Source organism: Oryctolagus cuniculus, chromosome Y (genome assembly GCF_051225735.1).
Source record: "Oryctolagus cuniculus isolate XC-2025 breed Fujian yellow rabbit chromosome Y, ASM5122573v1, whole genome shotgun sequence".
In the NCBI taxonomy this organism is placed as follows: Eukaryota; Metazoa; Chordata; class Mammalia; order Lagomorpha; family Leporidae; genus Oryctolagus; species Oryctolagus cuniculus.
In genome coordinates this window covers 7,768,404-7,794,515 of record NC_142889.1, presented here as the reverse complement: position 1 = coordinate 7,794,515, position 26,112 = coordinate 7,768,404, and the positions used below count along the sequence as shown (strand labels likewise).

General features: G+C 39.7%; 1 protein-coding gene and 1 pseudogene across 48 annotated transcripts in view; one reads left to right on the top strand and one right to left on the bottom strand.

The window, feature by feature from the left end:
* Positions 1–26,112, bottom strand: part of LOC149119196 (histone demethylase UTY-like) — a 218,001-nt gene that overhangs the window by 168,905 nt on the left and 22,984 nt on the right. For all 48 annotated transcript variants that reach the window (XR_016228587.1, XR_016228588.1, XM_089325006.1 and 45 more), the window contains exon 4: positions 4,846–4,895. Coding sequence is in view for 38 of the 48 variants with exons in the window: in XM_089325006.1 (XP_089181132.1) it covers positions 4,846–4,895 (50 nt within the window). In the remaining 10 variants the exon portion in view is untranslated. The remainder of the gene's footprint in view (positions 1–4,845; positions 4,896–26,112) is intronic.
* Positions 13,194–14,764, top strand: LOC149119197 (serine/threonine-protein phosphatase 4 regulatory subunit 2-like; annotated as a pseudogene).

Here is a 26,112-nt window from a genome sequence, read left to right as displayed (position 1 = left end):
GTTACTATAATATACTATATTACTATAATATACAGATACATACACAAAGCAAAACTATTTACCAAACAAATATACAATGAAATACTGATACATTTATAAACTGATCTGAAGGATCTTCCTCCCATCATATCATAGGCTCCAGGGCTCAAACAGCTTAGAAGGAGCACCCATGGATAGCTGGCTGGGATAGCAGCAGCCTCCCTATGGATTACAACAGAGCAGGGTAGAATGGAACCTCCACACTCAGCAACTGTGAACCAGTAGATGGCAGACTTCTCTCTCTCTCTCTGCCTCTGCTTCTGCCTCTCTCTAACATTGCCTTTCAAATAGTTAAGTCTTTAAAAGGAAAAAAAAATGTACCATTCCTGTATCTTCTAGGAATTCTATTACTATAAATCTGAAGTATAAATCTGATAGCCTGAAAAAACCACTAAGGAAATAACAAAAAGAAAAGGTAATTATACTAATACATGTAAAACTTCACTTAATAAGCAATTAAAATAAAGCAATTAAACAGGAAGAAAAGGCAAAAAAACACATTAGGTAGAAAATAATTGGAAAACGTAAATTTAATGACACAAATTATCAGACGTAAAATAATCCAATAATGATGAGGGAAGTACTCAAGCTAAAATTGAAAGATCAACTGAGTTTGCTTCAGAAGACTAATTTAGATTCAGAGAAATAAGTAGATTTTAAGGACAAAGTTGAATACCATGCGCACAGTAATAAAAAAATACAGTAAAAACTGGCAACTCAGTATTACACCTCAAGATGAAAACTGTTATTAGAAGCAAGTCAGAATGTTTTATAATTCCCTTCAAAAGAGACAAAGAATTTACAAATGTAAATGCATTAAACAAGAAAGCATCAAAATACATAAATCAAAAAGACTATTCAGAAGAAAACAGAAAATGTATCCATATGAGTCAGAAACTTTAGCACCACACATTCCATTACATAAAGAGCAACTAAAGGAAAGATGAACTTCAAAAAAACTATTTGAACAAAGCATTTAACATTTATTTGCAAAAAACTTCACCCAATTAAAACAGAATAGTCATTCTTCTCAAAAGTACATTAAATATCCTCCATTGTAAACCATAAAAGAAATTACAAAATTCATTCTTTAAAATGGAAAAAATTAGAAAATAAAAAGTAAGAAACTCACAAATGTCATAAACAACATATATCTTTTTTTTAAAGATTTATTTATCTGGACCCACATTGTGGTGTAATGGGCAGGGACACCTGAGATGCCAGCATTTGATACAGGTACTTGGTTCATGTCCCAGTTGCTCAGTTTCTGATCCAGTACCCTGTTAATGGCCTGGCAAAAGCAGCAGAAGATGGCCCAAGTCCTTCGGCCCCAGCTACCCATGTGGGAGACCTAAATGAAGCAACTGACCTTTGGCTTCAGCCTGGGCCAGTACTAGGTATCTAGGGAGTGAATTTGCAGATGGAGGATTCTCTGTGTGTGTTTTTCCCACTCTGTAAGTAACTCTGACTTTTAAAATAAATTTGAGGATCTAGCACAGTGGCATAGCGGGTAAAGCCACTGCCTGCAGCACTGGACTCTCATATGGGTGCTGGTTCAAGTCCCAGCTTCTCCACTTCTAATCCAGCTCTCTGCTATAAACTGGGAAAGCAGTAGAAGACGGCCCAAGTCCTTGGGCCCCTGCACCTATGTGGGAAGACCTGGAGGAAGCTCCTGGCTCCTGGCTTCGGATTGGCACAGCTCCGGCCGTTGCAGCCATTTGTTGGAGTACATGCACCAGGTTGTGAGCTGCCCCAACCCCAACTACTGTGAGCATTAGAGATGTTAACTTGTGGTTGATAATTTCTCCATCTCTCTACTCTCTCTGCTCTCTCTTTCTTTCAAATAAAAAAAGTGAACTCAGGGCCGGTGTTGTGCTGTAGTAAATTAATCCTCCACCTATGGCACTGGCATCCCATATGTGTGCCATTGGGAGTCCTGGCTGCTCCTCTTCCTATCCAGCTTTCTGCTATGGCCTGGGTAAGCAAGGACTTAGGATGGCCTAAGTCCTTGGGACCCTGCACTCACATGGGAGACCTGGAAGAAGCTCCTGGCTCCTAACTTTGGATTGGCTCAGCTCTAGCCATCGCAGCTATTTGTAGAGTTACTGTCTGTAACTCTACCTCTCAAATAAATAAATAGGGGCCGGCGCAGTGGTGCAGCAGGTTAGAGCCCTAGCATGATGCATCGGCATCCCATAACGGCGATGGTTCTAGTCCCAGCTGCTCCTCTTCTGATCCAGCTCTCTGCTAAGGCCTGAGAAAGCAGTAGAAGATGGCCCAAGTCCTTGGACCCCTGCACCCATGTGAGAAGACATGGAGGAAGCTCCTGGCCCCTGGCTTCAGATTGGCTCTGGCTGTTGCAGCCATCTGGGGAGTGAACCAGCGGATGGAAAACCTCTCTCTCTCTCTCTCTCTCTCTCTCTCTCTCTCTTTCTCTCTCTCTTTCCCTGCCTCTCCTCTTTCTGTGTAACTGAATTTCAAGTAAATAAATAAATCTTTAAAATAAACAAATCTTTAAAATAAATAAAATCTTAAAAAAAGTGAACTCAAAATTATTTTTCTTAATAAAAGGAAAAAGAGTATCAATAATGACAGACAAAAGAGAATTTACACACCCCTCTAAAACATAGTTTATGGATTCATCATTACATTCAGCCTTCCACACCTAAATGGCAACAAAATTCAACAAATCAGATACAAATATTGGAGGGAAAAAAACACTGGGTTTGTACTTTAATATGTACAGACTCTTTCCCTTATCATTATCTCCCAAACAATGCAATATAAATTATAATGTATCACTATATTGTGTTAGGTAATATGTCTACATGTAATTTAAAAGTTCTTATACATATGCACCTATCTATAAGAAAATATGGAAATGTAGTATCTGAATGGTGTCCTAGTCTCCTTCCTCTGTAGATACAGCCCCATAACTGCAAACACATTTCCTTCATTTATAGTTCTTTTTTATTATTATTATTATTATTTGACAGAGTTAGACAACGAACAAGAGAGACAGAGAGAAAGGTCTCCCTTCCGTTGGTTCACCCCCAAAATGGCTGCTACAACTGGAGCTACGCTGATCCGAAGCCAGGAGCCAGGTGCTTCTCCTGGTTTCCCATGTGGGTGCAGGGCCCAAGGACTTGGGCCATCCTCCACTGCACTCCCGGGCCACAGCAGAGAGTTGGACTAGAGAGGAGCAACCAGAACTAGAACCCAGCGCCCGCTGGCACTGCAGGCGGAGGATTAACCAAGTGAGCCACTGCGCAGGCCCCTCATTTAGAGTTCTAAAATACACTGTTTTAGTCTAGATTCTAGTCATGAAACTATCTTAACAGGTCATCAAAGAAGGAGGTACCTTTCTCTGAAGGGAGGAGAGAACTTTGACCTTGTCTTAGACGTTGTCTAAATATGATCAGAGTCGGCAAACTCAGAAGGCCTCCATAGTCTTGGCAACTCATGACAAGAGCCTAGGGTGATTACTAATGTCATAAACAAGAGTGTCAATCTGTTAAGTCAACAACAGGAGTCACTGTGCACTTACTCCTCATGTAGGATCTCTGTCCTAAATGTGCTGTACATTGTGATTTAATGCTATAACTAGTACTCAAACAGTATTTTACACTTTGTGTTTCTGTGTGGGTGCAAACTGTTGAAAGCTTTACTTAATATATGCTAAATTGATCTTCTGTATATAGAGATAACTGAAAATGAACCTTAATGTGAATGGAAGGAGAGAGGGGGCAGGAGAGGGGAGGGTTGTAGGTGGGAGGGAAGTTAAGGGGGTGGGGGAGCCATTGTACTCCATAAGCTGTACTTTGGAAATTTATATTCATTAAATAAAAGTAAAAAAAAGAAACTATATCTTTTTACAAACTTTAACAAAGGATAGAAAGTTTTCTGGGCTTTTATTTTGTTGCTTTTTTGGAACCAATTTTTGTTTGCCTCTGAAGTATTACTTAGATTCTCTTTTTCCAATAAAAAATGCCACCAGAAAAGCGCATTAAGAGAGGAATGATGTTTGGCAAGGTGGATTCCTAAGGACAACCATACTTACTATCAGAGTTCCTAAGTTCAAGTTTTAAATTAAGCTTCCTGCTATCTGTGCACCCTGGAAGTAGGTGACTATTCCAGTGCTTGGATCTCTGTAATCCATGTGACAGACCTGGACTGAAATCTCAGCTCCTGACCTTAGCCTGTTTCAGCCAAGCTCTAGCTGAGAGTGAACCAGCAGATGAAATGAGATCTCAATCACTCGCTCTCATGCTCTCTCCCCCGCCCCCTCAGTTGCTTATAGTTGGAAAGAGGTCTCTTCATCACTGATCACCCTAAGAGGTACTATTCTTTTTTCTTCTCTGTCACTTGTGGGCAATTCTCTGGCCCACTCATTATAGATATTTCTCTCTGTGTAGGATAGCCAGTACTTACATATAAGTTATGTTTATTCCATCACCCTTAAACAAATTCTGTTCTTATCTGCATACTTTTCAGGCTAAGCTTAGAATTATATCTATGTGAGATAGGATGGGAAATTAAATTGTACATGCCCACAAGAAGTTTCAGCCCCAAAAAGCGCTGGCTGTTGCAGGATTCAGGGAATGAAAGAGAGGAGGAGAGACATCTCTGTCTCCATCTCCTTTAGTGTTTTTCAAATAAATAAAATTAATTAAAATAACAAGAAATTGGACATAATATGTTCATACAAAAATTAGCTTTTCCCTTTTCTGTCTCTTCCTTAGAACCAGTATTTTATCATTTATAAAATCAGATGATAAAGAAAAACAAAATTGGGTTTGTACTAACCTTCCAATAGTCAGCCTGTAAACTGTAATATTTCTGATATGCAGATAATGCTGGAAAAAGGAAAATAATATTAGTCACTTTATATCATTTAAAAATCCACAATAAAATATCAAACATTTTAATATGGTCAATTCTACCCATTTCTCAACAATGTAAAATTCAAGATCTAACAACTTAATCAGATATACAAAAATCATAAGCTAACTTACTCATGCATTTAACACATGTAAAATATCAGCAAATACTTGAACCAACTTGACAATCTCCAGGAATTAAAACTCAAGAATTTTTTTTTTTTTTTTTTTTTTTTTTGGCCAGGCAGAGTGGACAGTGAGAGAGAGAGACCGAGGGAAAGGTCTTCCTTTTTCAGTTGGTTCACCCCTCAATGGCCACTGCGGCTGGCGCACTGTGCTGATCTGAAGCCAGGAGCCAGGTGCTTCTCCTGGTCTCCCATGCGGGTGCAGGGCCCAAGCACTTGGGCCATCCTCCACTGCACTCCCGGGCCACAGCAGAGAGCTGGCCTGGTAGAGGGGCAACTGGGACAGAATCCAGCGCCTCGACTGGGACTAGGGCCTGGTGTGCCGGTGCCACAGGTGGAGGATTACCCTATTGAGCCACAGCACCAGCCAAGAATATTTCTAATAATTATACATTATAACAAATATAGTTTTTTAAACATGAAATTCACTTCCCTGAAAAATAAAAACTCAGCCAACTAAAGAACAAAGTTAATGCTTATCTGATACTTCTTTTCACATCTTATTCAACTACTTCAATTTAATTCCAAAATTTTCCCTTATCTCATAACTTATCTAAAGGGTACAAAGTTGTAAATCACATAAAGTAGCTCCTGTCAGTCTTAAAATTAAAGTAAAATAAGACACATGTAATAAAAAAATTTAAAGAAATAAATTACATAACTATATATATATATATATAATTTTTTTTTGACAGGCAGAGTGGACAGTGAGAGAGAGAGACAGAGAGAAAGGTCTTCCCTTTTGCCATTGGTTCACCCTCCAATGGCTGCGGTGGCCAGAGCGCTGCAGCCGGTGCACCGTGCTGATCCGACAGCAGGAGCCAGGTGCTTCTCCCTGTCTCCCATGGGGTACAAGACCCAAGCACTTGGGCCATCCTCCACTGCACTCCCGGGCCACAGCAGAGAGCTGGCCTGGAAGAGGGGCAACCGGGACAGAATCCGGCGCCCCAACCAGTATTAGAACCCGGTGTGCCGGTGCCACGCCACAGCTCACTAGGCTAATCCTCCGCCTTGCGGCGCCGGCACACCGGGTTCTAGTCCCGGTCGGGGCGCCGGATTCTGTCCCGGTTGCCCCTCTTCCAGGCCAGCTCTCTGCTGGGGCCAGGAAGTGCAGTAGAGGATGGTCCAAGTACCTGGGCCTTGCACCCCATGGGAGACCAGGATAAATACCTGGCTCCTGCCTTCAGGTCAGTGCAGTGCGCCGGCCATGGCAGCCATTGGAGGGTGAACCAACGGCAAAGGAAGACCTTTCTCTCTCTCTCTCTCTCACTGTCCACTCTGCCAGTCCAAAAAAAAAAAAAAAGTAGACAATAATAAAAAAAAAGTCCACTACTGTCCAAATGAACTTTTCATCTCTTCAGATGAGAACTAAGCAGTTATTTGTTAAAGGTTACTGAGACACTTTTTTAGTTAATTAACTAGGACTAAACATCACCTCAAAGTAAACAATACAAAACATAAAACCTGAAAACAGCAGTAAGAGAGACCAAAGGAACAGCATATGGAACACACTATAGTATGCTCGGGATATGCTTGGAACTATACTGTAATGAATTTCTTATCAGGCATATGCTGATTTAAATGTAATGATAAAGAGATCAAAGTCAAGGAAATATTTTTCAAATATTACTTTCAAAGACAAGACTCAGAGCTTGAAAATTACAACCTTTGATGCTCAAAAGACGGTAGCGAGCATAGAAATAACTTCACTGTATTTGTTAGCTTTCATTTTGTGAACAGTTATCTCCTCTTTATATGGTCGCCAATATTTCTCTTTGCCACTCAGCTCCATACTGCAGAAACTACATTTCAAGCAAAAAGTAAACAACAGGTCTTTTGGTCTATCATGCCCACATTTTCACTGAAAACAAATGAAGCAGACCACAAATATTGATCCCTATAGGCCTTAATTGACTTAACTCCATGACACATTCCATGACCAAACAACTGCTCTTAAAGCAGAGGAATTATTTCAATAGAACTGTATATGCCTACAGCCTTCCAAAAGTACAGATTTCATTCTTGTGGAAAGATTCACATAAGAATACAGAACTTGGAGAAGGCATTTGTACTAACTTTAAAACACCTGCAATCCTGTATTAGAGTACCTGCATTCAACACCTAAATCTAGCTCCTGATTTCACCTTTTTGCTAAAGTGGACCCTGGGAAAGCTTCAGACATAGTTCAAGTACTGGAGTTCCTTCCACCCACATGGTAAATTTGAACTGTGTTCCTGACACCTGGTTTCAGACTAGCTCTATCCTGGTATTCAGGAATTTGAGGAATGAACCAACACATAGGACTGTGCTTGCTCTGTCTCTCTCACTCTCTCTGCCTCTCAAATAAGTTTGTAAAAATTGAAAACAAAAATTATTCTGTCCCTCTCTGCTAAGTGACTAAATTGGTATAGTCGGTGGGGACGAAAGTGGCAGAGATGGTGTAAAAGCAACCTACATGGGAGATCTAGGCTGACTTTAAGCTCACAGATTCAACCATGTCCAGATGCAGTCATTGCAGATATTCAGTCACTGCAGATATTTTGGAAGTAAATCAGAATATGGGTACTCTCTTTGTCTTTGAAAGTAAATCAAATATAAAAATACACAATTTTAAATATATGCATATTATATATAAACTATAAAATATATGAAAATCAAAATATGTAATTTTAAAAGAGAAAACTATGGAAAAAAGCATACGAGTACAATGAAACATTATCACATCAACAGCAAACATGGAAGGAAAGTATCAGAAGAGAAAACAGTAAAAGAAGTAGGAAACCTGAAGAATGATAAGGTGATAAAATTACCACTGTATCTTGTGTTTTAACCTTAGGTGTCTTAAATTACCTCAAAAAAGCAGAGATGGAAAAAACTTATCTCACTAAAATACCAAGAAAACAGGCAATCCAGCAAGACTGTAAACTTTTTATAAATAATTCTTCAACTGAAGTCAAACATCCTGGAAAAAAGGTTGCTTCCAACCATCCACACACAAAGAAATCAAATATATTTGTAACAGGCTTCTATACAGTTATGGATATCCCATGGTGCCCAAAAGTTGACTTCAGAAAATGCTACAGGTAAGGACTGATCCCTGCTTGTAGACTCCCACTACCCTAACTCCATGCTGTCAGCTACAGGGAGCCTAGCCTTAATATTCATAAGGCAGAAACATGGTACATAACCCACTTTCCCCCTCTACAGACACACAATTGAGTGTAGTCAAAGTACTCCAGTGGTATTCTGCAAAAGAATAATGAAGGCAGGCAAATGCACTGATGTAGAAAGCCAAAAAATGTCAGTCCAGCAGCCCTTTGGAGAGTGAACCAATGAAGGAAAAAACTCTCTTAGTCACTCTGGTTTTCAAATAAATAATCTTTAAAAAAAACTTTATTAACAAAAAGAAACAGATTTCATGGATTTAATTTTAATATAATGATACTCTTCTTTATACCACTTTCCCTTCTCACTTCCTCCTTCCCTTTTCTCTTAATCTTTGTGATAAAAATAAATCTTAAAAAAAATCTCAAGGAAAATGAAATGAAAAGTTGATTAAAAAACAAGATTACTAATGTTATGGAATAGGAAATATCAAGCTAGATTTAAAAAGACAAGAAAAAAAAAAAAGATGAGAAGCCAAAACTGAGGCATAGCAGGTTAAGCATCTGCCACCACTTGTGACACTAGCATCCCATATAGGCAAAGGTTCATGTCCCAGCTGCTTTACTTCCTACCCCACTCCCTCCTAACAGCCTGGGAAATGCAACAGAAAATGCCCCTCATACTTAGAACCCTGCCACCCACATGGAAGACCTAGATGAAGCTCCTTACTTCTGGCTTTGGCCTGCCCCAGCATAATCTGGGTAATGGTCTAGTAGATAGAAGCTAACTCTCTCTCTCTTTCTCTCACTGTATTATCTCTCATTCAGATTTTCAAATACATAATTTAAAACAAAAAATCAAGATGAGAAATCCTCAAATACCTAATGGAGATTTTTAAATTAGAATAATAAAACACTTTCAGCAAGCAATTATTATTTTTTGTTTAGTTTTCTTAACTGGTTTGTTTTTTTTTTAACTTTTATTTAATGAATATAAATTTCCAAAGTACAGCTTATGGATTACAATGGCTTCCCCCCCATAACGTCCCTCCCACCCTAACCCTCCCCTTTCCCACTCCCTCTTCCCTTCCATTCACATCAAGATTCATTTTCGATTCTCTTTATATACAGAAGATCAGTTTAGCATACATTAAGTAAAGATTTCAACAGTTTGCTCTCACACAGAAACATAGTGAAAAATAATAGATGATTTTTTAAATGATGATGAAATCAGATCAGACCTATTGTCATGTTTAATCCCAGTGAGAGTCAAGTTGGGAATTGATAATTTCTTCTTTTTTTTTTTTTTTTTTACAGAAGATCAGTTTAGCATACATTAAGTAAAGCTTTCAACAGTTTGCACCCCCATAGAAACACAAAGTGAAATATACTGTTTGAGTACTCGTTATAGCATTAAGTCTCAATGTACAGCACGCTAAGGACAGAGATCCTACATGAGGAGTAAGTGCACAGTGACTCCTGTTGTTGACTTTACAAACTGACACTCTTCAGCAAGCAATTATAAACATACTTTAAAAAAAAAAAGACAAGAAAACTTGGGAAAAGAGAAGACATAAAAGAGAATCAATGTAAATTTTAGCAATGATAATCAATAAAAGAATGCAAACAGCAAACAATCATTTAACTAGGATACAAAATAAGAGAAATGATACAATCTGCACAGTAGAGGAAAAATTAAGACAAAAAATAAACAGAGCCTTTAACAAGAGACAGTGTCTTTACAACCTGAAAAGAAAATCAGAGCTTGTAAATACTCAGTTATATCTTTCACAAATTAGCAAGAAAGAATTCAAGAAACTGCATAAAGCTAAATTCAATATACCAAAACAGAAAGTCACTCAAGTCATACCAAAAAGAAGAAAAAAGATGTTGAAAACTGTCACAAGAATACAAAACACACACACACACAAAATCAGCCAATTTCTCATCTAAAACTATAGAAAAAAGAAACTGCTTATGATGCCTTAATCCCTTGTCACAGTGCCTGGTTCAAGTCATGACTTCCAACTTAAAATCCAACTACAGCTAATGTTTACCCTGGAAAGTGGCAGTATTTGCATCCCTGACACCAATGGAGAAGACCAAGATTAAATTCTACTTTAGGTTTGAACTTTCTCTGAGCAGCAGCAGTTAGCAGGAACAAGGAGTTCTTTGCTTAGGCTGTGGCAATATCACCAACCTCAAGGGGCTGGCAGTTGTTCGAAGAAAATTTTATTTGCTGCTAACAAGTGGAGGAGACAACTGGTGTATGGTACAGATAGGGATGTTATCATCCCCTATTGTAGTACAGGTTCAAGTCTAAGCTCCTTTGCTTTCATTCAAGCTTTTTGTTAATGCTTCTGAAAAGGCAGCAGATGCCATTCTAAGTACCTGCACTGGTACTAAACATGAGGAGGACCTCAATGGAGTTCCTGGTTACATATTCATTGGATTCAACCCTGGCTGTTGTGGTCATATGGGAAGCGAACCTGAAGATCAAAGATCTCATTCCCTCAGACTTTGAAAGTCTGTCATTTTTTCAAAAATAAGTGAAACTTAAAACAAGAAGACACAGTAGGAATGTATAATTCCATGAAGAAATTTGCTCCCCAAAACATACTTTACTATGGTTTTTACAAGGAAGAGTTAGGTAAGTGTTCAAAATGTGAAAAAGAGAACCCAAAGGGCCCTGCCTGCTCAAGCAATGTATGTCTATGCATACTTATGTTTACAATTCTGACTCAGAATTGTTTGTGGTGGTCCAGCCACCCTCTAAGTACAATGTTGTAGCAAGTTTCCTGAAACATGCTCTGGAAAAAAAAAAAAAAAAAAAAAAAGTTCTGGACAGTAAACTGCTTCAGACTCTCCGACTGAGTTCCAATAACCTCTTTTTGCCTGAATCTCATTCTCTTAAGTGATACTGGCTACATAACTGAATATAAAACAGAAAGAACAAATTTTTTTTGTACTTTAATATAAAGCCAAAAAGCTAATGCTTAAGGGCTGATCTGCTGACTTCCTACTTAACCATGTCCTAAGGCCCAAAATGCCTTGTTACTTAAATTCTTTGGCAAAGCTGGAGAACCTAATCACACTAAATCAAATCTTACCACCTAAAGGACCTCAGAGACCACCATGACACACAGGGAAGAAATGTAGTACCCTCAGTCTAGTGACAGGTATTGTTGCCTGACATCAGAGTCTACCAGCTCTTTAGCAATGATGCCATGTCAGCAGCCCCCTCCCTTTAAAAGGGACTCCTCAGCAGTCCCTTTTTAAACCCCAAGACACCCTCACCCAATAGAGTAGTAGCCCCGGAAACCTTGACAAGTGGCACCCTCTCATTAGTCAACAAATTAAATATTCTCTTTCCTTCACCCTAAAACCTTGCCATTTTATTTTTCTTGGAGAGGCAGAGCTACAGACAGAGCTAGAGACAGAGTGAGGTCTTCCAACCACTGGTTCACTCCCCAGATGGCCACCAAAGCTGGAGCTGGGCTGATCAAAAGCCGGGAGCTAGGAGCTTCTGCCAGGTAATGCACATGAGTTGCAGGGCCCCAAGCACTTTGGTAATCTTCTACTGTTTTCCCAGACCTTGGCAGAGAGCTTGATCAGGAGAGGAAAAGCAGAGACATGAACCACTGGATGTGGTTCATAGGATGCCAGCATCACAAGTGGAACCTTAGCCTACCATGGCAAAGCACCAGCTCCTGAATTCACTATTTTGATTTGGCACTAGGGACAGGGACCAAGCTTTCCGTAACAATGCAGGCATTATAAATATATGAGGATTAAAAAACGGAACTAATGAGGGCTGGTCTAAGGCACAGTGGATAAAACCACCACTTGCCATGCCGGCATCCCATATGGGGACCAGTTAGATTTCCAGCTGCTCCTCTTCTGATCCAGGTCTTTGCAAATGGCCTGGGAAAAGCAGTGTAAGCTGGCCCAAGTACTAAGGCCCTTGCACCTGCATGGGAGACCCAGAAAAAGCTCTTGGCTCTTGGCTTCAGATCAGCCCACCTCCAGCCAACTGAGAAGTGAACCAGCAGATAGATCTTTCTGCCGACTCCCTCTCACAATCTATAACTCTACCTCTCAAATAAAAAAAAAATTTTTTTAGAAACATAAATTCTTTAGCAAATCCAAGTTTTAATTAATTTATGAAGTATTTAACTAATTTTGAATAATATCTATGAAATTTTTTTCCTCTACATGAATTTTAAAAATTAAGAAAAAATGTCTTCTTTGGAGGTTACCTTAGATCCAAAAAAAGAAAAAACATGAATCACAGAATAGGAAACACCCATAAAATATAGAAATCATGATGAATATTCACCCAGAAATTCTGCAATTGATAAATTATGTCAGTTGAAATAAAATTTTTTCCAATTTCTTTAAAGAATTCTTTTATTTATTTGAAAAGCATAGTTACAGATCCAGAGAGGAAAAATAGAGAGAATGATATAAGAGAAAGAGATTTTTTCCATCTGCTGGCTCACTCCCCAGATGGCTGTAACAATCACAGCTGGGCCTGACAGAAGCCAGGAGCCAGGTGTTTCTTCTAGGGCTCTTATATGGGTATAGAGGCCCAAGCACTTGAATCATCTTCTGCTGCTTTCCCAAGCCGTTAGCAGGAAGCTCAGTCAGAAATGGAACAGCCAGGACTCAAACAGCCACCACAATGGGATGCCAGCATTGTAGGCTGGGGATTAACCCATTATGCCACAACTACAGCCCCAAAAAAGTTTTCTAATTTAATTCAGTACCAGATTATAACATGCAAAAAATACAAATATGGCCAAACCTAGGCAAAAGAATAGTAAACAAAGAAAAAAGACTTAAGATGTAAGTGGAACCGGCGCGCGGCGGGCACAAGGACGGCGGCAGGGAGGGAGCGTGCACACGGTGACGTGCCGGGCGCCATGTTGGAGGTCTAGTGGTAGCAGCTCGGGAGGATTTCGAGAAGAGGGATGAAAAGGAAGTTTGCCGTGTCCTGGAAAGTTTCTTTGTCATGTAGCCAAGACTGGAGAAACAATGATTCAGTGGTCCCAATTTAAAGGCTATTTTATTTTCAAACTGGAGAAAGTAATGGATGATTTCAGAACTTCAGCTTCTGAACCAAGAGGTCCTCCCAACCCTAATGTCGAGTATATTCCTTCCCTTTGATGAAATGAAGGAAAGAATACTGAAAATTGTCACTGGATTTAATGGTATTCCTTTTACTATCCAGCGACTATGTGAATTGCTAACAGACCCAAGAGGAAACTATACAGGAACAGAAAAATTTCTCAGAGGAGTAGAAAAGAATGGGATGGTTGTTAGCTGTGTTTATCCTTCTTCAGAGAAAACCAGTTCTAATAGTTTAAATAGAATGAATGGTGTTATGTTTCCTGGAAATTCACCAAGCTATACTGACAGGTCTAATATAAATGGACCTGGGACACGCAGGCCACTTAGACCAAAGGTTTCTTTGTCAGTTCCAATGACAACAAATGGTTTGTCTAAGAACCCAGACAGCAAAGAATCAAACTTCCAGCAAGATGAAGAGAAAAACCACAATGACTCGCTGGCATCAGAATCAGAAGTCTCCTCAGTGAGCCCCATAAAATATAAACACCCAGGCCGGCGCTGCGGCTCACTAGGCTAATCCTCCGCCTTGCAGCACCGGCACACCGGGTTCTAGTCCCAGTCGGGGCGCCGGATTCTGTCCCGGTTGCCCCTCTTCCAGGCCAGCTCTCTGCTGTGGCCAGGGAGTGCAGTGGAGGATGGCCCAGGTGCTTGGGCCCTGCACCCCATGGGAGACCAGGAAAAGCTCCTGGCTCCTGGCTCCTGCCATCGGATCAGCGCGGTGCGCCGGCCGCGGCGGCCATTGGAGGGTGAACCAACGGCAAAGGAAGACCTTTCTCTCTGTCTCTCTCTCACTGTCCACTCTGCCTGTCAAAAAAAAAAATAAATAAAATAAAATAAAAAATAAAATAAATAAACACCCAGATGAAGACGCTGTAGAAGCCGAGGGCCATGAAGTAAAAAGACAGGTTTGACAAAGAAGGGGAAGTGAGAGAGGCGGCAGGGCAGACAGCTTCCAGTGAGAGATCTTCAGTTCTGACAGAAGACACAGAAGCCCTGTCTTCAACTCAGAGTAAAGACAAAGAAAGCCACACTGCCAGGCAGCATTGTGTGGAAGACAAGGAAGAAGAGGAGGAAGAGGAGGAAGAACAGTCTTTTATGACATCAAGAGAAATGATCCCAGAAAGAAAAAATCAAGAAAAAGAATCTGATGATGCCTTAACTGTGAATGAAGAGACTTCTGAGGAAAAAAATCAAATGGAGGATTCCGATGTGTCTCAAGCAGAGAAAGATTTACATTCTGAATGCCGTGAAAATTCAGGCCCTGTTAAGTAATAGTTTTAACTGCCATGAAACAGAAGAATTAGAAGGATCCAGCTCCAGTGAACCAGGAGAGATTCTGTCAGAGTCAACCATGGAAAATGATGATGAAGCCTCAGAAGTCCCAGAGGAGCCAATGGAGCAGGACTGACTGTTTAGAAACACATAGATGTAGTATTTTACATACAGTTCTGGTTTTACACTGCATAAAACTTTTATGTAATAAAGTGGACATATAGTTTTACAAGAGAAACAAGTTGTAAAGTACTTTAAATCCTGAAAGAGTTGTACATATAAGAACTGTGAATATCAGCTCCTCTGGGTCCTCTGGTTCCTGCTTACTGCTCACTGTTTTTTTGGTCTGGTCAAATCAGTGGTTTGTATATAGATTTTTTTTTAATTTAGGATTAAAGTTTTTAAACTGGGAGGTAGTAATTATAATTTTGAAAACTTTTTTGAGATTATCACATTTAGTTTATACATATGCAAGAAAGCTTTTTGTCTTGTCTCTTGACAGCTCTAACAGTTTTCCTGTTTTGGTCATAGTTTCAGTATTTTAACGTGAACTGTAGGGTTTCATGCTGGTTTCCATATTTTATTGTTTGTGTACAATGGAACTTTACGTCATATATACATATATATATATAAATACATATAAATATATTATTCTAAGGGGGGAAATGTTATTATTTTTCTGTTTCTGTAAGAGATGAATACAGTGGATACTTTTTCTATTGGTAATGATTGAGTTCACCTCTTTCAGAAGACATTTTCTTTCTCTTCTGAGTAATTCAGATAAAATCTGGCCCTTGTGAAATCCTGGAAATCTTGTCTGTTGAAATACCAGGATAAACACATTCCAAGAGATTTGAAGTTTTTTGTATACTTCTAAGGTGCCTGAGAAAAACACATGGTTACTTATGAGAAGATGTACTTATCTTGGAAATTGTGTTCCAACAGTAGCTTACTATGTTGTAGAATGAATGCTTCTGAAGCTGACATGAGACCATCTCAGAAGAACTAGGCAGGTTCCTTGACTTTTTGCTTGCTTTTTCTAAATTATTCTAGAGTATGCAAATATCAATGGTATGAAACACCACTGTACTGGAAGAATTAATATATTGCTTTAGTAATGTACCTGAGCTAATTGAGGCATTAGGGGTGCATTTTACCACCATAATTTGTATGACATTTTGAAGTGAATTAAATATTTTTGAACATGCTTCTTCGACAGCCAGTGTTATATTTTTCAAATCAACTACAAAGCACAATGATTACTCTAAACTCAATATTTTAAAATTCACATATTTAAAGTCATATGAGCTGCAACTTCCCTGTCAAAATTACTGGCTGCTAAATTTATACCTGTTTCCTCAGCTGTACTTTTTTGATATTAGAATTTTTAAATTTCTGTAAATTAGATTTTGTAGAATATAATGTGTTCATTGTCTTTGTGAAGCAGTATATAATTGTATAATTTCTGTGTGTAAACTTCGCTTGGGCTTTCAATACTGTATTCATATAAAGCAGTAAATATTAATGTTATGGAAAAAAAGATATGTGGAACATAATTGTATGTTATTAGTATGCTTATTATGTAATTTCCAAAAGAAAGAGAAAAAAAGAGGGCAGATTATTTGAAAATATAATGACTTCTGAAAATTAAAAAACCCACACTTGACATTATTATCAAATTCCTAAAAGGCAACAACTGATCACAAGAAGCATTTTCATTAGATCAACAGCAATAGTAAGACATATTTAAATGGCAGGAATAAAAATGTCAAATGAAAATAATTAAGATGTCAAACTATTTTCCATATAAAGGTCAAGAACTCACAAATATATAGGAAATGAGAAAAGTTCAATCAAAAAGAATGCAAAAATCAATCAAGAAAAAATGCAAAAATGATTACACTGAAATTATATATTACAGAATAATGTGAAGGTAACTAAATATATAAGAACTTTATAAAAGAAAACCTGGTATAATCATATTTATGACTTCAACCTCCTCTTTTCTTGATAAATTTAAGACAAGAACATAAAACTGTAATTATAAATTTGCTAATGACCACACAAAATATAAGAATTTAATGTATGTAAGTAAAAGCAAAGAATGGGAGAAAGAGATGTAAATCAGCAAAGTTCTATACTTTCTTAAAACTATACTACTCATTCAAAATAAATAACTATAAATGTAGCTTATTAATTGCCTGCACAATGTACACTAAGACGACAACAAAAATATGTACAGAAGAAAAATAGCAATCAAAGACACTAGAAAAATTTAAACATAAAGATGTTTCTATTGCAAGAATGAAGAAAAAACATGACATTAAAAATAGCATACAAAAATATCAGAGTAGTATTACAATGTATGATTAGTTACACAAATATACAAATAAATTAAATTAACCATCAAAACACACAACAGGAGCTGGTATCCCATATGGGTATTCAAGACATAGCTGTTCCATTTATGATCTAGTTCTTTGCTAAAGCACCAAGGGAAGTAGGAAAAGATGGCCCATGTCCTTAGGCCCTGTACTCACATGGAAGCCTGGCCCACCTCCAGGTGTTACTGCCATTGGAAGAGTGAACCAGCAGATAGAAGATCGATCGATTGATCTATCTACCTACCTACCTACCTACCTACCTACCTATAACTGCTTTTCTAATAAATAAAAACATATTTTTAAAAAAAGAAAAAGACAAGACAAAACTGGAAGAACAAAACACAGATCAATGTAAAACACAAATTAGTGGTTACCAAGTATTCAGCTACAGGGATGAGCTCCCTACAAAAGGAATGCAGAGACATTTTTTAAAACAAACAGATATACACAAAACAATACAGATAAAAAATATGATCCACTGGTGTGCTTTCTAAAAAAGACTCATTTTGAAATCATAGACAAAGAGGTTAAAAGCACAAGGATAGGAAAAAGATATTTCACACTAATAAAATCCTAAAATAGGTGGTTTCTCAAAAATTGTATGACACCAACGTTGACTGAAGTGAAGAGTAATGAGATATTCCTCAATCATTCTTTTTCATTTTTTTAAGATTTATTTGTTTGAAATGGAGAGTTACAGAGAGAAATCAATGGTCAGCAAGCAATCCTCCAACTTGCTATTCATTCCTCCCAAATGGCTACAATAGTCTGGGCCTGGGCCTGGTCCAAAAGACTGGAATATCATCTAGGTCTCCCACATGGGTGCAAGAGACCCAAGTACTTGGGCCATCATCTGCTGACTTCCTAGGCATATCAGCAGGGAAGTGGACCAGCGAGGACTAAAACCAGAGGCCAAATGGGCTACCTGCATTGCAGCCAGAGGCTTAACCCACTATGCTCACAACATCAGCCCACAGTAATTCTTGAAAACAGAATGATACCACTTTTAATAAAAAGCATGAAAAGTATGAGTAACAAACCAGACTTGAACATTATAAACTAAATATACCTAACATGAATATACAGAACACTTCAATCAACCACAAAATACATTCTCAAGTGCACACAGAACATTCACTAAGATCCATTATAAATTAAGAAAGAAAACAGGTTACAATATATTCTAAAACACTGTAACCATACAAAATATTCTATACACACAGAAGAAACTCAGAAATCATTCAGAAAGAAAATATAAAAACCCCAAATACATGGAAATTAAACTCTTCTGCAATCAATTCATTAAAAAGAAATCAGACTAGCAAAACGTTCACTAGTGATACCCAGTACTCACCTCTTCTCCACAGGAAGTATCAAAAAAACAAGTACTGCATTTCTGCAGCATGTGTTGTGGTGCACAGGATTAAGTCATTGCTTTTGATGCCAGTATCTCCGGAATGCCTGTTCAAGTCTCTACTACTGTGCTCTTGATCCAACTCCAGGTTAATGAGTCAGGGAAGTAGCAGATGGTGTCAAGTACTTAAACTTCCTGCCCTGCCCGCCCTCCAAGGGAGACTCAGGAGTTCCTGGTTCCTATCTTCAGCCTGGCCTAGACTCAACAGTTTCAGCTATTTGGAGTATGAACAACAGAACCAGAAAACAGGAGAGATGAGAGATTCCTTTCTCCCTCTTCTCTGTGTGTGGATATGGGTGCTGCTGTCTGTGGTAAGAGACAGAGAGAGAAAGACACATAGTGCCTTTTTTAATAAATAGATAAATATTTTTCATAAAGGAATTAACTTCTTAGGCTATGCCTCCCATGACCTAAGACCTCTCACTGAATCAACCACCTCTGCTCAAAAGTACCAAGCCTTTAGAGGACAATCAACATCCCAAACAAATCAATGAGATGGACAGTTGAAACTGCTGTCACCAGGCTTACAGCATGGGGTATGCATCCATTGCTTTGCATAAGAGAAAGAAGTTGTATTGTACCTCCAATCCAGCATAAGAGCCCAAGTGCTCTTGTGTATCAGGATCAAAGAGGGCAAAGCCAGCCACTGACTCTGACTCACCTCTGTGTCCAAAGGCTGCGCATTTCTCATACACTTTTCCTAGCCACCACTATCAGCACAGATTCACACATGCACAGTCACTACTAACAAGACACATACTCCTCAACCCCCATTGTGCACACCATACCTGCCTGGGCCAACTAGAATACCTCTTCCTTCTGTGTGGCCCATAGAGACAGAAAGGCTCTCTGATATCACTGCAATGAAAGCCAATAATCACGAAGAAATCACAGGGAACCCACACCATGGTGATCACCTGAAACTAGTCAATGTTGGCAACAAAACTAACATTCCAAGACACATCTTCAAAGAAAAACTCATTTACTATAAATTCTACCTTATGAAATCAGCAGAAAATTGATCCAACAGATCTTAACAAAGGGACTCAAGAAGGAGTAAAATGCAAGAGTTGGCATTGCGGCATAGCAGGTAAAGCCACCACCTGAGGATGCTTTTATCCCATTTGGGCACTGGTTCATGTCCCAGTTACTCCACTTCTATTCAAAAACCCAGCTATTGGCCTGGGGAAACTGCAGAAGATGGCCCAAGTAGGAGACAAAGATGAAGCTACAGGCATCTGAATTCACTCTAACGATTGTGGGGAGTTAATTAGCAAACAGAAGATCTCTCTCAGTGTCACTCCTTCTCTGTGTAATTCTCATTTTTAATAAATGAGAAAATGTGAGAAAGAATAATGCCCTAAAGCAATACAAAAACACTCCCTGGCAACAGAAGTGAAAGTAAAGGAGAATGATGAAGAATAATGAATTCAAAAGAATGATTATAGAATGATGGACAGCAAGGAAAATGGCAGATTAAGGAGCAGCAAACTAAACAACATTGTAAGAAACATTGTAAGAAGCATAGGAGGTATACACTCGACAAAGATTATAAGAGATTAGAAGAGAAAACTTCTTTAGTAGCCCCAAAGGAGGAGGGGAACCATTTTGAACTGGCGTGGTAAGTGTTGGCACACAACCAGACAGCACAGAAAACCAAAGACGAGTACAGCCAGACTTGGTAGAAATTTCTCAGCAAATTAAAAAAAAAATCAAAATCATCCAATGCATCCTCTCTGAAAAAGCCAGAAATCAACAACAACATAATCTCTAGAACATACATAAACACATGGAGAATGAACAACATGCTCCTGAATGAACAATGGATCACAGATCAAATCAAAAGAGAAATCAAAAAATTTCTGGAAACAAAAGAATATGACAAACATCATACCAAAACCTATCCGATACAGCAAAAGCAGTGTTAAGAAGGAAGTTCATAAGTGCCACGCTGTGGTACAGCGGGTTAAAGCCCTGACCTTTAGTGCCAGCATCCTGTATAGGCGCTGATTCAAATCCCAGCTGCTCCTCTTCCAATCCAGCACTCTGCTGTGGCCTGGGAAAGCAATAGAAGATCGCCCAACTCCTTGGGCCCTGCACCCACGTGGGAGACCTGGAAGAAGCTCCTGGCTCCTGACTTCAGATTGGCGCAGTTCGGGTCATTGCAGCCCTCAGGGAGTGAACCAGTGCATGGAAGACCTCTCTCTCTGTCTCTACCACTCTCTGTAACTCTGTCTTTCAAATAAATAAAATAAATCTTCAAAAAAAAGGAGGAAGTTAATAGCAATTGGTGCCTTTATGAAGAAACTGGAAAGGTTCCAATAAATGCATCTCAAGGACCAAGATTATCAACAACAATGAAAATAAACAAAATAATTATAGTTAGGGAAGAAATAAACAAAATTGAAACCAAAATTAATAAAACAAAATAAAAGTGAAATAAAATGCTGGTTTTTTGAAAAAACACAATTGATACACTATTGGCACAACTAACTACAAAAAGAGAGAGGAGACCAAAATCAATAAAAATCAGAGATTAATAAGCAACTGTAACGGCAGACACCACAGAAATAAAAAGAACCATCAGAAATTACTACAAAGGGATGTATGCCAACAAAACAGGAAATCTAGAAGTAATGTATACATTCCTGGACACATACAGCTTACATAAATTGAGCCATGAGTACATAGAAAACCAAAACAGATCCATTATCAGAACAGAAATTGAATGAGTAATAAAAACCCTCCCAACAAAGAAAATCCTAGGACTGCACGGCTTCACTTCTGAATTCTACCAGAATTAAAGAACTAACTCCAATTTCTCTCAAACAATTCAAAACAACTGAAAGGAAAGGAATCCTCCCAAATTCTTTCTATGAAGCCAGCATCCCTTAATTCCTAAACCCGGAAAGAGGCAACAGAGAACAAGAACTACAGAACAATTTCTTTTTCTTTTTTTTTTTCTTTTTTTTTTTTTTTTTTTGACAGGCAGAGTGGACAGTGAGAGAGAGAGACAGAGAGAGAAAGGTCTTCCTTTGCTGTTGGTTCACCCTCCAATGGCCGCCGCGTTGATCCGAAGCCAGGAGCCAGGTACTTATCCTGGTCTCCCATGCAGGTGCAGGGCCCAAGAACTTGGGCCATCCTCCACTGCACTCCCTGGCCACAGCAGAGAGCTGGCCTGGAAGAGGGGCAACCGGGACAGAATCTGGCACCCCGACTAGGACTAGAACCTGGTGTGCCGGCGCCACAGACGGAGGATTAGCCTATTGAGCCGTGGCGCCGGCCAACAGACCAATTTCTCTGATGAACATAAATGCAAAAATCCTCATCAAAATACTTGCCAATTGAATCCAACAACATATCAGAAAGATTTTTCACCAGGTCAAAGTGGGAATGATCCCTGGTGTACAGGCATGGCTCAGCATTCACAAATCAATCAGTGTGATACACCACATTAACAACTGAAAAACAAAAACCATATGATTATCTGAATAGGTGCAGAGAAAGCATTTGATGAAATACAACACCTTTACATGAGGAAAATCATAAGCAAATTGGATAGAAAAGAAACATTCCTTAACACAATCAAGGCAATATTGTGGTATAATGAGAAGGCCATGCCAAGGTGGCCACTGGCAAGCAAGTGTCAGTTACTCAGGAATGGCTTTGAAACCCACCTGGTAACGGAGCCTGCCTAGCAAGAGGCTGTGATTGGTTGGGGCAAAGATCACCCCTTGATCAGATTGGCTGGTCTTGGCTATATAAGATGTTGTTCCAACTGTAATAAACAAGTCTGCGGGCTGCTCACTTCAAGCTTGCTTTCACTGGACTCCCGGGGTCTAGGTGGTGACTCTAGGACTCTTGCCCCCACCACGCTCCTCCTCTCAGAAACCAATCTACTGCAACATTGTTGAGAAATCAATGGCAACACAATATATGACAAACCCAGGTCCAGTATCTTAGTGAATACAGAAAAGTTGGAAGCATTTCCACTGAGATCCAGAAACAGACAAGGATGCCCACATGAAAAAATGTTCAGAATCAGTAACAATCAGGGAAATACAAATCAAAACCACATTGAGATTTTACCTGACCCCCATCAGAATGACTTTCATACAGAAATCAACAAACAACAAATACTGGCAAGGAGTGGAGGAAAAGGTACCCTAGTCCCACTGTTGGTGGGAATGTAAACTTGTAAAAAAGACACTATAGAAGACAGTACAGAGATAATTCAGAAATCAGAATATAGACCTATCAACCTATCATATGACACAGCCATCTCACTCCTGGGAAATTATGCAAGGGAAATGAAATCAGCATATGAAAGAGCTATCTGTACCTCCATGTTTATCTCAACTCAAGTCACAATTGCAACACCTGGAATCAATCTAACTGCCTGTAAACTGAAGAATGGTTAAAGAAATTAGGGGATACATACACTATGGAATACTACACAGCAGTAAAAAGAGAAAAAAATCCGGTCATTTGCAACAAAATTGATGGAGCTGTAAACATCATACTTAGTGAAATAAACCAGTCCCAAAGGAACAAGTACCATATGTTCTCTGTGACCTAACAGAGCATCTAAAAGGCAACCTGCAGGAAGTGAAACTGACACCTAGAGAAGCAATTACTTGAGTAGTCCTTTTCTTGACCATTGAAAAACAGTTTTGGGGCCGGCGCAGCGGCTCACTAGGCTAATCCTCCGCCTAGCGGCACCGGCACACCAGGTTCTAGTCCCAGTCGGGGCGCCGGATTCTGTCCCGGTTGCTCCTCTTCCAGGCCAGCTCTCTGCTGTGGCCAGGGAGTGCAGTGGAGGATGGCCCAGGTGCTTGGGCCCTGCACCCCATGGGAGACCAGGAAAAGCACCTGGCTCAGCGCAGTACGCCGGCCGCAGCGCGCCAGCCGCGGCGGCCATTGGAGGGTGAACCAACAGCAAAAGGAAGACCTTTCTCTCTGTCTCTCTCTCTCTCACTGTCCACTCTGCCTGTCAAAAAAAAAAAAAAAAGAAAGAAAAAAAAAAAGAAAAACAGTTTTGTTTTCTGTATTTTTCATTTTCTCCTCCTTTCGTGTTACTCATTTTATTTGTTTTACTTATCCTTTTTTTCTTGTGCACTAATTGTTGAACCCTTTATGTAATACAGAGTTGCCAAATATATGTAAAGCTAATTGAAAACAGATCTCAGTTAAAACAAGAGTCAGAATAAGAGAGGGAAGAGGAGGGGAGCAAGCAAGCAAGCAAGCAACAGCCAACATCTTTTCTTGTAACACAATCAGTTTCACCTTTATGTTGGTCTTTGGCTTATTTCCAAGTGTTGAGCTCTTTTACTTATTGCTTTATAAAGGCCATCTGAGTCAATATCTCCCCTTGCTGTATCCACAGTTGCTGTAGCCGCTGCAGCATTCCTCCTGCCACTTTTCCAGGAGAGGTGGTAGACTGTAATGGCTTTGGCCTAGAGCATATCACAGCTGCTCGCAAAGCTGGCATCTTTTCCCATTTTTATCTCAGGCGCACTGAAAACTTCATTTTTCTTGAATGTCTGCAGCTCAATATTATTTCCTGGCCACATGGAAATGCGAAGGGTCTACCCCACAGCATCATCTGTTGTCTATATAACCCTCTGATTCTTTGCCTCCTCTAAGGCAATCAGCAGGCACCTCTTGGACATTTTCAGTTGGAGTATATGGGGTTAAGAACAGGGGCCTATGGTGGCTAAAGTGACCAGAGGTCACTTTGTTAGGTAGGAAGTCAGATATGAACTTATGTGTGTGTGACATAAAGGTTAAAGAAGACATCTATGTCCAGCATATGCATCTGCATCTCGAAGTCATCCCGATAAAAGTTTCAGGGGCAGCCCAGTATTTGCATCCTGCCCTGCCTTCTCCTACCCGATAACCTGCCAGGTGGGGGTCCCCGCCCCTACTGCCTGATAACCTTCCAGATGCAGCACAGTGTTTGCATTATAAATATCCTCTCTGGATCCCGATTCTTCAGGGGCTCTTGCTCACCCTTCCCCTAAACTCAGGACAGCGCCAGCTAGGCTTCCTCCTGTCTGATACCTTCAGGGGAAAACTAAATCCTTTGTTTCAGAAGGAGATGTGTGAAGACAAAGACCCATCTCCTTAAAAATACCCAGCCTCAACCAGATGGAGTGCTCAGCCCTCTGCCTCTCTGCTGAGCCACCTGACCTGGTCAGGTGTAATCTCTCCACTCAGCCATGTAACCTCGCTCCTCCCCCCTGACCACCAGTCCGAGTGACTGGGCACCCTCTCTCTCAGGTCCTGTCTGGAGAGGTGACCATCAGTTCTTACGGATTTCACTTCCCTAATAAACTCTGCTACTTTTACTTTCCACTACTCTGTCTCACGCCTGAATTCTTTTTGCAGGAAGACAAGAACCCTGCCACTCTCCAGTAACAACTTTACAAAAGGGGCAGCTTCAGCAAAGTGAGCAGCCTCTGGTAAGATCCTAGCTGTGGGCTAGTAGGTGGCCTCTGGCTAAAGCACAGGGAGTTCAAGTGTAACAGAGTATAGTGGTACTGAAGGCATGCTACTTTCTTTTGGCTCCTCAGATAAAAAAAAAATTTTTTTAATTCCAGCCAGTATTTTGAAGGGGCCTTCATGACTTTACAGGTTTTTGTTGTTTTGCTGGTTTTTTTTTCATTTGTTTGTTTATTTAGACAAGCTTTTAACTAGGGCGTCCATGAGAGAACTAAATGTTGCTTACTAAATCAGCAGTAAACATATGAGAACTGCTTGGGGTAGCCTGTTTTTTTTGTTTGTTTTGTTTTGTTCTTTAGCAATGACCTGATATATTTTTCTGACTAATGATCTTATCTTATCTAAGGATCCCTTAAATGGCCATCCCATCCCAAAATAAGGAAAGTCTATTTTTCAGAAGGTTTGGAGTTTTTTGGGAATACACCATAGTCTCCTGAATATACCTTTTAAAATTTCTCTTTTTAACCATACATTCTAAAGGAGTACATTTATTCTGTAACCCATTTACAGAAAGGGAAATGGGGGAAGGGTGTATATCAGTGGAGGAACATATAACTGCTTTGGCACTTTGGTTGAGTAAAAACTCTCGCATCATTTATCTTATTCAGTCATCATTCACACACATTCATATCATGTCTTTAGTCTGCTGTACAGTTTTACAGGTGCAGTTTCTTTCTTTTTTCTTTTTTTTTTTTCTAAAGATTTATTTATTTTATTTGAAAGTCAGAGCTACACAGAGAGAGGAGAGGCAGAGAGAGAGAGGGAGGGAAAGAGAGAGAGAGAGAAGTCTTCCATCTGATGGTTCATTCCCCAATTGGCCACAACAGCCAGAGCTGTGCCAATCCAAAGCCAGGAGCAAGGAGTTTCTTACATGTCTCCCACACAGGTGCAGGGGCCCAAGGGCTTGGACCATCTTTTACTGCTTTCCCAGACCACAGCAGAGAGCTGGATGGGAAGTGGAGCAGCTGGGACTTGAACAGGTGCCCATATGGGATGCCAGCACTGCAGGAGACAGCTTTACCCACGACGCCACAGCATCGGCCCCAGCAGTTTCATCTCTGTATGCTATCTTCTTATTGGGGAACTTTGAGAGGTCACCAAGCTCCCCTTCTACCACTAAGGACAGATCTGCCAAACCAAATGAATCCAGGTTCCTAACAGTTTCCATGGGTGGTTCTCCTTTGAATCCTGTGCCCA